The following is a 13,814-nucleotide window of genomic DNA, read 5'->3' as shown; positions in this document are numbered from 1 at the left end:
CAGACTGCATACATCTGAAGGCACAGACTTTAGGAAGTATATACTTCCTGAATGAGCTTGCAGTATTTTTTGAATTAGTATTGAGAGCTCTCACATAGATTTAAAAGAAAAGAGAATCCCTTAACTCACATCTCCTGAAGTGGAAGGGCTCCAGCACAACTTTGTGAAATTGGACCCCCCTGAGTAGGCCAACTACAGCCTGTGGGCTACAAGCTGGGCATCCCTATCCTATGAGCTCACGAGGCTTAAGTAAAAGGCTGGTCTCGACCTCTTTTTTAGAGGAAGAGCTAACCACAAGCTGACCCTAACAACAGTGACACAGACAGATGAGGTCCTTTTATGATATCAAAAGTTAAGCGAACAACAATATAAATTTAAGGCAACAGCAGAGATTACGGGAAAAGGATAATCCTGAATCATACAACTTACACCTTTATATAGCACAAAGCTGCATGTTACACACAACAGTACTACTAAACTAAAATTATGCTAAGTCAAGTCATGAAAAGGCTGCACAAAATAATGCATCACCAAGAGGGTTTAATAGCAGCAGAATCAAACTTGGACACTGGTTTTCAAAACCTGTCCCACATATCCTTACAAACTACTCTTCTTTTATTACTAGATTAATGAATGCAGGTTTTGTTCAGCTGGTTCCATATACTTAATCAGGCAGATCAGTTGTGTGATAGGGCTAATTGGAAAGTTAAGTCTGTAAGAGTTAATCTAAGCCTCATTCTTTTGAAAATGCTATAGGAATCTTCTTATTACAACCAGCCTTTATTTTTCTTGAGAACAAGTTAAAACTCACTAAGAAATCAAAGAGAAAAACTCTTCTGGCAACTGTTTTTACAAAAAAATATTCCAGTAACTTTTAAGAATGAAGACCACAATCCAGAGAATGCACTCCCATCCTGTCCCCTGGGACAGTAACATAACCTAGAAACTGTAAAGTGGAGCTTCCCGAGTAGCTTAGACAATGGAAGGAAAAGCAGTCATGAAAATCGTACTTGTCTTCTCTGCTGCCATTTTTACTAGTCTTCAATAACTTTCTGAGAGTATTTGCTTAATTTACAGGACAAAATAGGACACACCTCACTTCTGGCACGGCTAGCAACACTGGATACTTGAAACTCAAGCTGTGCTCTTGCAGCTGTGTAGATCATTACCAGTAACAGAGGCTCACTGACCAGCAATTAGCTGGCAATTCCAATAATTATACAGATGCCACACCCTGTCAACAGAGTTGACAGTAGTTTAAATATGACTGAGTCAATACACTAAATAAATAAGACTTAAGTGACACAGGACATCTGTTAGCTGGGTTGCTACTGGGTATAACTCCTGATTTAGTGGAATTGCATTTGCTGGTATCAGCTTGTCTGGTTTGGGAGACAAGACTACAGCTATGCTGCAGTTCAGAACAAAAACCAAACTCTGCAGGTCTCCTATACACCCTCTATGTAAAACCACAAGAGATTCACACAACTGGTACCATCTTACCCATCTTGAGTAGCAGTGACAGCCCCAGCAAGAAAACTTACTAGTTTCATGAACGAGCTTTTGTTGGGACTGACAGAAGCACAGAACATACTAGCACAGCTAAAATCCTTGTCCTACTGCTGAGATGCCAAGAACAAGAAACAGAAAAAGAACGGCTGTGCCTCTGCTGCTCTCTGCAAAGCTCAGCAGGAGCAGTGACGTAAGCTTGCCTGACACCTCAGCTCAGCACTGCCCAGTAGTTGGCTTGGGGAAAACCCTAAGAAATTATAGCAAAGAAAATCCAAAACTATGCCAGCAAGAGCAATCAATATACTGCTGCATTTAAAATTGGGGGTTAGGCTTAAATTTAGATTAGCTATTTGCTAACAATGGTAACTAACCTCATTAGAAGCCAAATTAACATCCTTCACCCGGATTTTTGTGTACAAAGATGAAGATATAAAGGGATAGTACAGTCCTTTTGGAATCTTTCAAGACACTGGAAGATATACTACACAAGACATCTCAACTATCCACAGCAATAATGTAAGAAGGGAAGGGAAGAGAAGTGTGTCAACAGTGAATCAAATGCTGCATGGTTTCTATGGGGATGACACAGTAAGACAGGATGATCTGCAGCAGCTCTGATCTTTCTATGTCGTAAGATGGTAGACAGAAACACAAACGCACAAATTTGTGGATGCTGCTCCGATAACGATGAGGTGTGCATGCAATACCCAGGAAATCCATACCAGCACTGACAGATTTACAGGTCTACTTGTTTTTCAACTGCACAGAAATATCGAAACTCAGATAGGGCCTTGCAAGTGAATGTTCCTAAGCTTCAATACTTTCTACTATGCCAGTAATGTGATGTGATCTGCATCAAATTGAGTTCTCTAAAAATTCAGGAAATCACGCCTGCAGGAAAATATGTTTTTCTTTCTGCTAAGTAACAGCTCTAAGATTTTTTCAATCTAACACCCAAGATGCAAGAAGATCCCTGTTTTTCAGAAAGCATAAGGTACTGACAAGCACCAGAAAGCTTACTCCCTCCCATTGAGAAATTGTGTGAAACTACAGTTAAGAAATGAGAGCAGAAGACACCAGCAAAGCCCAGGAGAAAGTACAAAATCTACCTGCTCAACAAGTATTACACTCCCCCATGCTACGTTAGGATTATAGCTTAGCACCTTTCTCTTTGTGTTCTATTTTCAGAATGGCTGTCAGTGAAAGTGTCAGTATTAACAGAAGCAAAATATCACAGATTCTTGTAAACAAGTTACAGAGACAGCTGAAAAACTGTTGCTGGGATTAGTTAGGCCAGGTTCTTTAAACGTTATGTTAAACATTATGTAGAGAAAATAACTGTATTTGGCCCGATTCCCTCCTCATTTACACATTTATACATCAGGAGCAACAGCATACAAATAAATGAAATTACCCTAACATAAAACTACATGATTAGGAATATTCCCAATTTGATTCATATTAAGTAAGCACTTGATCTCCGTTAAGAGTGGTACTCTTATAGCTCATGTCACAGGAAGAGCTCTTGTCATGTTACTGAAGGGATAGTTCAGTATCTGGAAGTCCAGCCAAGTTTTCAGGATGCAATTACAGTCCCCAACTAGATTAAAATCACATACACAGACATCATTCCACCAAAACTAATACAAACACATACGCTACTTCAAAGGGAAGGCCAGAGTCTTGCTGCCAGGGAATGTGGCCATATCTTGTCCAGATGCAAAAATAAGAGGAAGCTGCCTGTAGTGACATCCCTATAGTGCCCGTTATGTATCATTTTACTGGGCTAGCCTCTGCACATATGCTCATTTCTTGATTTCTCCCATGAATCTAATCATACGAATTGGTTGTTTTCTTTGCTGCAGTTTGCCACATCTTTCTAGTGATGGTTAACACATAACAGAGCATTATTTCAAGTACAGGCTACCGAGGGTAGTCTGTAAACAAATTCAATATAAAAATGTCCCAGTTACTCACCTAAAGAAACAACAGCCACACTCTCTGGTAAAAAATGAAGTCTGTATTTTATCAGTAAATGCACCAATATGATGCAGATAGCTGTGAAGGGAAAAAAAAATCAGATTTAGAAGTGTTAGAAGAGAATAAAATATACTTTTAAGTGGGAATACTAAAATGCACGCAGCAAATCTTACTTCTAATGATTCAGTAGAAACTCACTAATGCAAGTAACCAAATTTTAGTTCAAACCTAATTCTCACTTAAGTACATAAATGGATCTACAAATGACAGAGAATAACTAAAAGCAAATTTTAGGCCTCAAAATTATCTCCTAAAAATACAAGTATTACTACATTTAAAGCCTGATTCAGCTTACAAGAAAACATTCTCTGAGCAGTAGCTGTAAAAAATGAGTTATACAGAATACAGTTTTAATAAAGCTGTTGGTAAACCATTTTGTATTTTTTAACTAAAACATACATGTACACATGGCCTCAATTAAAATTTCAAAGCAACACTTTCACGTCTGAGTCCCTCTGAGCAAATGGACTTTACCCAAACCGATAATTACAGAATCTGAAAAATTACATTGGAAGGGATCTCTCGAGGTCATCTAGTCCAACTTCCTGCTTAAAGCAGGGCTAACCTGAAATCAAAGAAGGCTTACCAGGGACTTGTCCAGTCAAGTTTGAAAATCTCTGAAGACAGAGAAGTCACAACCTCTGTCAACCCCAGTCCCACTGCTTAAGTCTTATGGTGAAGAATGTTCTTCTCTCCAATCCACATTTCCCTTTTTGCAAGTTGTGACTGGTGCTTCTTGGTTTTTTGTGCACCTCAGAAGTGTCTCGCTAAATAGCCTCTGTAACTCCCGTTCACTGGGGCTATGAGGTTGCAGATGGCCAACTGTTCTAACACCCCGGTTCTCATAACAAGCAGCAGCCAAATTCTTATCCAGATCAGCAAGAGACATTTATTGCTGAGCATTGCTAAAAGTTAAACCAGTGAGGGGAAAAGACCAGTGTAGAAAAACACAAAACAGATCTGGCTTGAAGTAAAAAAACAACCAGAATTTAAATCTGATGCAACATTCACTTATTATTTTTAAAAATTCAGTTTTGTACTGTAGTAATGTATTTCACCCAGTAGGGAGAAAGCCTATGTCTCACAACAAGAACAAAGGTTACAGTAATAGGAAAATCCCATCACAGCCTCTGTGCCAATGGTAAAGGCAAATTACAAAGGATGTATAGCAGATCTGGGTACCTTCCGTGGATAATTTTGGAAGACACCATTTGATTTATTTACAACTACTGCAGGCAGGAAATTTATCTAAAAGAATCAAATAATCCTGGGTTATTGAATTCTTAAGAATTTTGATCTAAATATTCCCCATATTGAAAGTACCACAATTCTTCTCCCATTTTAATTTAGCTCAACAAAGGGTCAACCAAAGAAACAACATCTGGCTTGCTTGCCTATAATACACGTATTTCTCTCTATTTGCTAACAAATCATTCTGCAGTGGCCAGGGATATAAGCTGTATTACTGCTTGTTTTGTCAGAAAGCAATTGAAGCTCAAGCAAAGTCAACAGCATTTTACATTCAGGAATCAAATTGTGGCCTGTTAATTGCAGCAGAAACTGTTTTAAACTGTGTACTTGGCAAACCTAGTCACAACTGCAACAGAAATCTTCATTCTCCTTACTCCGTGCCTTGTGTCTGTGACTCTCACCCTATTTCAGCGTGGGCAGCACAGTGCCAGGCCACAATACAACAGTGCATATTTTGAACCTGGGAACGAACTAGCTTCTTGGAACTGCTCTTGGTGATTTGGTTTAACAGCTCCTTCTAGTTCGCTAAAAGCCAGCCACTCAGAGATGGTTTAGAAGAGTGTTTTCAGATTTCAACCTGAAAAGGGGCAAAATGGCCCACAAGTAGTTCTCAGCACTGGCATGGTTTACTGGATCCCACCACCCGTGAACTACTGGGGTCTACAACATGATCTGTATTAACTATATAGTCACAAAGAAGTACAAACCTCATAAATAAAGTATCATTTTTCATTGTCCCACTCTCCGATATGGTGCTAAGGAACGGGATATCACACTAACACCTGCATTCTGCCACTTGCTATCTTGTACACTCGGTTCATAACAACATGGTAAACATTTCATTGACGTGCACGTGGATAGATGGATGGGTTTACAAACTGAGCAAGAACTCATGAAAACCAGTAATATTTGCTCAATTACTGGCATGTAATTTGTTCAGGGACAAAGCTGTGGGTTTGGAGTGATGAGCAGGGATGGTTCCACTCATGAATACTGGCAGGGCTCTCCCACATATTTACCCCACTTCCACTCCACCAATCTTTAAGATATTGGATCAACCAGTTCTTGAAACACCTGAGTTTACAGTACGATACTTTAATGCACGCAAGCTGGTGTGTTTAAAATGCTGTAGTAGAAACTGCAGCAGTTCAGAAGCTGACTAACAAGCAACTAAGATATTTGGCTGCTAAGTGCCAAACAGACTATGGGAGCAATAGCTTCATCATGTATCCCAAGCAAAGTTTTTATTCACCTGTCAATCAGTATTATTGAGTTTCATAACATGAAAAATATGGATCTAGTAACGACATCTAGGATTACTGTGTTAAAAGCATTCTATACTGCTCTTTGGGATAGATCCATAAAGGCATCTGGACATGACGGATTTCCAGCGAACTCCAACGCAAGCACAAACATGCCTTCTATTCAACTGATCTAATCACCATCTCCCTTCTAGCAGCTTCTGACTACTTTGGCAATAAACCAAAAAGCAACCATACCCTAAGAAGTAACTCCCACCACCATAAATATTATGGCAGCCTGGTATACTCTTTAGCTGTTGGTCACCCACTCCTTGTGTAAGACTGCTCAGTTCATATCTGGCAGTGTATCATCTGCTCCAGGCGCTTGTATGTATCAGGAGTACAACAAGGCAACAGACTCAAAAACCCAGTGTTCTGGACAGGCTAAAAGACCATTTGAGTGTCCCTTTAAGGATGAGCACAGTAAAAGCATATAATATAAAAGAAGGGAATTCATAGGTCACATGAATACAGCAGAACAGAGGCAAGACTTTGAAAGCGAATTGGTGTTTGAACAGATAAACAAGCCATAGAAATCTGGGGTCAAAGACTAACTCATGCTACTTCAGGGACTTGAAATTTAGTGCTTGACTCTGACACTACACAGCCATGAACTGATCTGCTTCTGGGTCTATTCCAGTTTAGCCCATTTCAAAGAGCATTTTACAGCTCACAACATCCAGATTTAAGAGTATGGTATACACATTCATTTTTACTATTCCTACACTCTTAAATCAGACATTATAAATGGGAATAACTATGAACAATAAGCTTTCATACTGGCTTTACTTTGTTCAGGGAACTCCCCTGTCCTGAGGGTGATGCTTTTAAGATCCATTAAGTTACCAAAATGGCATAAATAGGCTGGAACACAGCCAAAAAAATCATAGCTCTGTTCTTGCGACTTAAGAATACAATTTTTCCATGAATGGCCCTTTTAAAATCCACGAGACACACGTATTCAGAAACTTTCTTTTAATCTTAGAGGTCTTCTGATCACTGCATTTTGCTTTGGTCTTTCCTTTGTTTCTGTTCAAATTCTAATATGCCACTGACCTCTGGAAAAACATTAACCCTCTTTGAAGACACGTAGACACTTTAGAAATAAGTAGAAGCCTTCTACTTTTTGCTGCACTTAGTAAGTTATTTATAGGAGGCAAAAAAATCCTTTTTTAAACTCCAATGTCTTGAAGAAGTTTCTGCATTGCTGTCCACTCCATAGCTATTACTTTCTCCATTTGCTACTGGAAAGAATAACCACTTAAAAGACTAGGTGACCCATCTGTCACAAGAAAGTGTCTCTGCGTAGGTTGCTTTGAAGGAACCAAACACACAAATGAGAACAGATGAACCTCAACCCTCCATAAAGTTTTGTTATTCTTACAGTTTTGATTACAGCACTGCTCTAAGCAGATGGTGAGAGATAACTATATTCTATTAAAATAAGATAACAGCCCAGACTTATAGAAAAGCTGGGCATGCATCTGTCATTCAAAATGCCTATAGATGTACAACATTAATACAATTATGGCAATCTGCAGATTATCATACTCTTGTAGGAATGTAAGAAAGTAACGAGAGCCAGAAAAATAGATACTGAACTTTAGTATTTGTGCACGTAAATCTGACTGCCTTCTATTGGTTTATATACCAAAATATCTGAGGGCTGGCCAGAAGTGCTAGAAGTAGTTAAATTGGCATCTATCCAGTACACTGTCCTCAAAGACAGATGCAAACACCATAGAGTATTCTGACAGTGTCTTTTTCATATATGAACATATGCCATGTGTTGATAAAGAAGGCAAAGACAATTAAGCATGTTGTTTGCACATTTGAGACCACGGTGAAAAGGTTTGGAACAGTCTTCAGCCTTCTACAGTTTTGGGAGGTTCAGGCATTTGTATACCCAATTTTCTAAATCCCTGTGCCTATATATTCCACTTCATGGAGAGAAAACCAGAGGATAAATAAATATGATTTAGAAAGCTGGCCTATATCCTTCAGACAGAGTACAATTAACAGAGATTAAAAGACTTTCAGTTCATCATTCACCTAGAACAAGAAGACTAAAAAAAATCGTCATGCCACTAGATTGCTCCTCTTGCTGCGCTTGGACTCCAGTCTGAACTGGAAGGATAGGTTTAGCAGGTGTTGGTACCACCAGTTTGGTAGTAGCAGCCAGCGTAGTGTGGAGGGTGACATTGATGACTTCACGTGTGGCATTTGCGGACCTGTCAGGATAACATAATACATGATTACACTGGATGGGAGCAGCAAGATGAAGACTTAGCCTACCAAAGACACGCACATATGAAATAACTACCAGGTCACAGTGAATTTGTACTGGTGACCAACACGTTAAGAGTGTTTTTTAGAAGTGGTCTCTGATCACAGATAAATACTGGAACTTCAGATTCATGAAGCCGATTATTGCTGAGCTCCTTCACACACCTCAGATACCAAATATTCTGTGCTGCAGCTCGGGGTGCAGGTGAAAGCCAGACTCAAGCGAATGAAGTACCCCGCTCAGCCTGCCGAGTGTAACAAACCTGCTGTGCAGGGACCCCGGGACCGCACTCGCCAGCTCCCACTGCCCGCCCCGCCGCGCAGGGCCGCTCCAGAGCCGGCCTCCCGCTCCCGGGGGCCCGATGCTCCCAGAGCCACCAGGGGCCCGCCCCGCAGCCCCCAGCCCAGGGGCAGGCAGAGCCCACCGGGCTGCCCCGCTACACGGCAGGCCGTCCCGCAGCTGCAGGCGCCGCGCTGAGCGGAGAGGCCGGCACCGAGGGGCTGGGGACGCTGCCCCCCCTTCCCCCCGGAAGCCCCTGCTGAGGGGAAGGGGAAAGGCAAAGGCGCCCCCGTCGGACACACGGCAGCGAGGCCCTGCCCCGGAGACGGCGCCTTCCCGCCAACAGGGCCTGGGGGAAGCAGGCCAACCCCGCCCGCCGCCCGCGGCCCACCCGCCACCGCACTCACTCCGCCATCTTGCCGGCCGCCAGCTTAAACCTCCCACCGCGCTCCTGCGGGGCCGCCCCACATGCAGCCACTTCCGGGGCTCCTGGGCGACACTCTGGCGGGCGCGTCCGCAGTCTCTATGGTAGAAGCAGGGCGGGGCGGGAGGGCGCACGCGTGCGCGGGGGCTGCCTGCCGCCGGCCTCCTGCGACGGGCGCGTGATCGGGGGCGGGAGGGGGGACGTCACGTGGGAGCGGGGCGGCTGCGCGCGCGGCGGGAGGCGAGAGGGGTTGGGCGCGTGGTGGCGGCGCGTCGTCGTGCGCGGAGCGGTGGCGGTGTGTCCTGCCGCCCGGCCCCTCTGCCGCCATCGGCCCGCGGCCTCTGCTGCCTCTGCCGCCATCGCCTCGCGGCCTCTGCTGCCTCTGCCGCCATCGCCTCGCGGCCTCGGCTACCTCAGCCGCCATCGCCCCGCGGCCTCTGCTGCCGCTGCCACCATCGCCCCGTGGCCTCGGCTACCTCAGCCGCTATCGGCCCGCGGCCTCTGCTACCTCTGCCGCTATCACCCTGTGGCTTCTGGCCCCTCAGCTGCCATCCCCCATGGCCTCTGGTCCCTGAACCATAACCCAGCAGCCCTGGTCCCTCAGCCATCACAGCCTGGGTGCTGTGTCCCTCAGCTACCTTTGCCCTGTGGCGGCTGGTCCCTCAGCCATCACAGCCTGGTGCCATGTCCCTCAGCCACCATCGCCCAGTTCCTGGTTCCTCAGCCATTGCTGCTTGGCACCATGTCCCTCAGAGCTGCCACCACCCAGCAGCTTATTCTCCCTCAGTCACCCTGGCCTTGCACCTTGTCCTGCAGTTGTCTGGTGGTTCCTCCTGCTTTGGCCAGGACTGCCCAGCAGCTCCGTGTCCCTCAGCCACAGTCGTCCAGTAGCTGCTTGTCCCTCAGTCGTTGTTACCTGACAGCTCCTTCCCCAGCACTATTGCCCAGCTGCTTTCCCCTCAGCTGCCATCACTCAGCCGCAACTTGTCCCTCAACTGTCATTGCCTGGTGGCTCCTTGTCCCTCCACCACCATCACCCAAGCTCATACGTAACCCCTTGTGCTTAAATGGAGACTGAGGTCAGGATGGCGTAGGGTTATTGGAGAGGGTCTGCTGAAACCTGGGTATAAAGACTGCAAAAGTGTGCCGAAGTATCACGTCAAAGTATTCTGCCTAAAAGCAGGAAATTGGTCCTGACTTTTTTAAACAAGACACGATCAACGTGCAGCTCCTCTAACCCTTTCCCACTGCCTGAGCAGACCTGGGCAGCTGATCCGTGGTCGGCTTTCACTGCTCAATCACAGACTGAAAACCTAGCCTTACAGCAAAAAGGAAGCGTCAAATCAGCATTTATCCGGTTACCATCAAACTGAAATAGAAAGCCAGTGCCTCAAAATCAGTGTCAAAGTGCTCTTGAGTTAAAATATCATCGAGTTGTCAGCCTTACTCAGTGTGAGTTTCAAATGCCGTCCTCTGGCACAGGCTGCCGCTCTGACTCGGGTCTCTGAGATCTCCCGCAAATCCATTCTGGAAATGGAAAAAAAACCCTGGAAAATGGGGCTGATTAGCAACTCCAAGCTTATAAAGCCAGCCATGGACACACATCCAGTCTGTGAAACTCTGAGATGCTGGGATGGTGGGCACTATGGAAACAAACAGTATAATGTCATTACATGCCTTTTCTGTTCGTTGCTGGTTTGACTTCTTCAGGGCAAAAAAAGGGGACTGTACAGCAGACATACTGGTTTGTATAGCTCAGGTCATTTTGAAGGCCCTTTAGCGTATCAGCTGTGCACTTAAATCAAAACGAAATTTTAGATTTATGGCACAGACACACTGTCACTCATGTGATCGTTTACATGAAAGTGAAAGCCGCTCAAATAGGTGTGAACATGCATGAGTTTTTTAAAACAGTGAGATTTGGGCAGCAGCTGGTTTTATCTGTTCCACAGGCAGGGCAAAGCTGGAGAATGTCTGGTTTCCTGTAGTGAGATTGAACCCACACCTCCTTCTTTGCTCTCATCTTCTGATGTGGTTTTGTGGTGACCTACTTAGATAGCCTTACTACAGTTACAACCAAATTTTTTTTTTCCACGCTGGCTAATTTCCGACAATCTGCAGTTTGCTAATCCCTAACTGCTTTAACTCATTCTCTCCATCCCAGTAGTGTTTGGTACAATTTAGAGAGTGTGACTTCAGTTTAGCACATGTGATGTGGCGCACTTAAAGCTTACTGATGTCAGTGAAAAACGAGAGTGGAGCTTTGCAAAGTGGTGCATTTGGACATTGCCCATTTGGAAACTAGGGGCGACTGCAGCCCTCCAACACATCTTAAGCTCAGGCACTTCTGCTTCTTTGATCTCTGTTTTCATGATGCTCTGAGGTGGAGATTTTGAACAACAACTTCATCCATAAATAATGAAGCTTGATCCAGAATGTGTTACACTTAAATGGATGAAACACAGGAAATTTCCTGTGAATGCTATCTTCCTTTTTTGTGCAAAAATTAAAATTCAAAGTTTGCCAAGACTTGGCCAATTTCAGTGTTTGTGAAGTGCTCCAAATGCCCTGTGTCAAAGCACCGGAGGACTATGGAGGTCAGTCTAGATGGCTGGAAGTTGCTGGTTGCTAAAAGGTGAATTCTCAGTGTTTCCCTTGAGGACATCTCTAAAAAGGAATTGGTCTTCTGCAAATTTGCATGTTTTTAGCTTTTACTAATTTTAGGGTGTTTTCTTTTGCTTTTCTGGGAAGCTCCATGAAAATGCAAGAAGTTAAATTGAAAGGGATTGAGGGAGAACAGGTGGGAACATGGCAGAGAAGGACAGTGGGGGCCAGGGGCATCTCGCCTCCACACAGTATGGCTCATGCTCTGGGTCATACAACAGGAAGAAGCTCCCCTGTTGTGCAGCCCAGTCCTCCTCGCCTGGTTCTTACCCTATCCATCTAGAAATCAGAGAAAAAATAGTTGAGAGCTCCAGTCCAGCCTCCTGCTCACAGTTGGGCCAACTTCAAAGTTAGAGGACGTTGCTCTTGTCCAGATAAATTTTGAAAATCTCTGAGGATGGAGGGTTCCCAGATTCTCTGGGAGACCTCTCCCCATGCTGCACCACTGTCAGGGTGAAGAACTTTTTCCCTGTTGCACAGCTGGAAGCCTCCTTTTTGCCACTTCATAACTGGTGCCTCTCCTGTTGTGCAGCTCTGATAGGAGTCTGCTCCTCCTCCCTGTAGCCCACTTCCTCCATATCTTATAGCTGTGCCTATGCTGCTCTGAGTTAAAAGGAGTAGCTGGGTTTGTCTGCAAGGGCAAAGTTGCTTAAAAGCGAATGGTGGAAGACATAGAGCCATTGCAGCAGTGCCAGACCAGGAAAAGGGCATGGCTAGAGTCCCATGTAATCTTCATCTGTTGCAATGGGCTCTTGCAGCTGTCACCAGAGTGATGTTCATTTCTGTACCAGACTGGTGCAGAATAAAGAAAAACTTAAAACTATCTTTCTTAGTCACTCGAGTTTTGCTTGGCGTGAAGAATAGGTCATCTGGCCTAAGAATGAAAGCCAGAAATTTTAGCCGTTTTGCTTTCTGTTTGGTTTTGTGTTGTTTTGGGCTTTTTTGGTTTTGGCCTTGACCTTGGCCTCATTTTTTTGGTTGTTTTTGTTCCTTAAATCATTAAACTGGCATGATCAGGAAACTCCACGCTTGTTTTCTTGTAGCTGTCATGTGCTTTTAGTCTTGAGAGATTGATGTAGAAAAGGGATGACCACAGATGCAACTCTGCAGGACGTGAGCTGACCTTCTCCTCACTGTGCCTGCTGGCCCTGGCCAAAGGGAAATCACAGATGGGTGTTGGGGGCCATGGGAAGGGTTCAGGAAGGGATGTGGAAGGAAGGAGGACTGAGCCAGGAAAGCAGAGGCCTAGGAACCTAGAGAAATAAAAATCCAGGACTGAACCTCACAAAAGCCAGGATCTGAAGGGGGGGAAAAAAAAAAGAAAAAAAAAGAAAAAGGTAAAAGGTAGGAGGAGGACAAGAATCCCAGGGACCCCTGTGGGAGCAGGGAGCATCAGAGCAGCTGGAGGCTGATCAAGGGCTGCTGAGTCAAGCAACTGTGTGAGAACAGAAAGCCACAAGTACCAGGAGGTGCAGTTGGTCAGCTACTGTGAATTGTCACATTTCCACTGAGAGCACACACTGTGGGTGAAGTAACCACAGGTGATATCAAATTATAATGTCTAAAATGTTCTGTATGGAGAGACAGTGATTTTCATGTCTCACCTCTGACTCATCAGCAGGAAATACCACGGCTTGCTTGACCTGTTGTTGCCACTGAGAAGGGGTAAGTCAGACTTACTGCCACCGAGATAACTACTGAACCGAACACCGGTCTAGCATCTCTATACAGATGGTTTTCCAAGGACTTGGTGGCAACAGAAAGTAATCATTTTGGCAGGAGGCCTTTCAGCCTGCTTCTCACTTGTGGTTTTCTGATACACAGCTACTGAGCATCTGTTGATTAATGTATGCACTGAATGTTTCTTTTAATAGATCCCAGGAATTTCACAGTTGTTTAAGCTCATCTAAGATGATGTGGCTGTAGGTAACATAGTATTTAGTTTTAATTCTTCAATTATACAGAGCAGCCTAAATAGATAGCTATGTGGAACACTGAGGGCAAGCACAGATGAGTAAGTGACCAGCTGTAACCCTGTGCTGGAAATGTAGGGGAA

At 44.3% G+C, this 13,814-nt stretch overlaps 1 protein-coding gene across 1 annotated transcript in view; it reads right to left on the bottom strand.

The window, feature by feature from the left end:
* Window positions 1-9,235, bottom strand: part of SLC9A8 (solute carrier family 9 member A8) — a 30,867-nt gene extending 21,632 nt beyond the window's left edge. Inside the window, exons 1-3 of the mRNA XM_056354212.1 lie at window positions 9,078-9,235; window positions 8,157-8,335; window positions 3,490-3,570 (exon numbers count right to left, since the gene is read on the bottom strand). Coding sequence (XP_056210187.1) covers window positions 3,490-3,570; window positions 8,157-8,335; window positions 9,078-9,085 — 268 coding nt within the window. The 5' untranslated portion in view covers window positions 9,086-9,235. The remainder of the gene's footprint in view (window positions 1-3,489; window positions 3,571-8,156; window positions 8,336-9,077) is intronic.
* Between the last annotated feature and the right edge of the window lie 4,579 nt (window positions 9,236-13,814).

This window comes from Falco biarmicus, chromosome 10 (genome assembly GCF_023638135.1).
Source record: "Falco biarmicus isolate bFalBia1 chromosome 10, bFalBia1.pri, whole genome shotgun sequence".
In the NCBI taxonomy this organism is placed as follows: Eukaryota; Metazoa; Chordata; class Aves; order Falconiformes; family Falconidae; genus Falco; species Falco biarmicus.
This window is presented reverse-complemented; position numbering and strand designations above follow the sequence as displayed.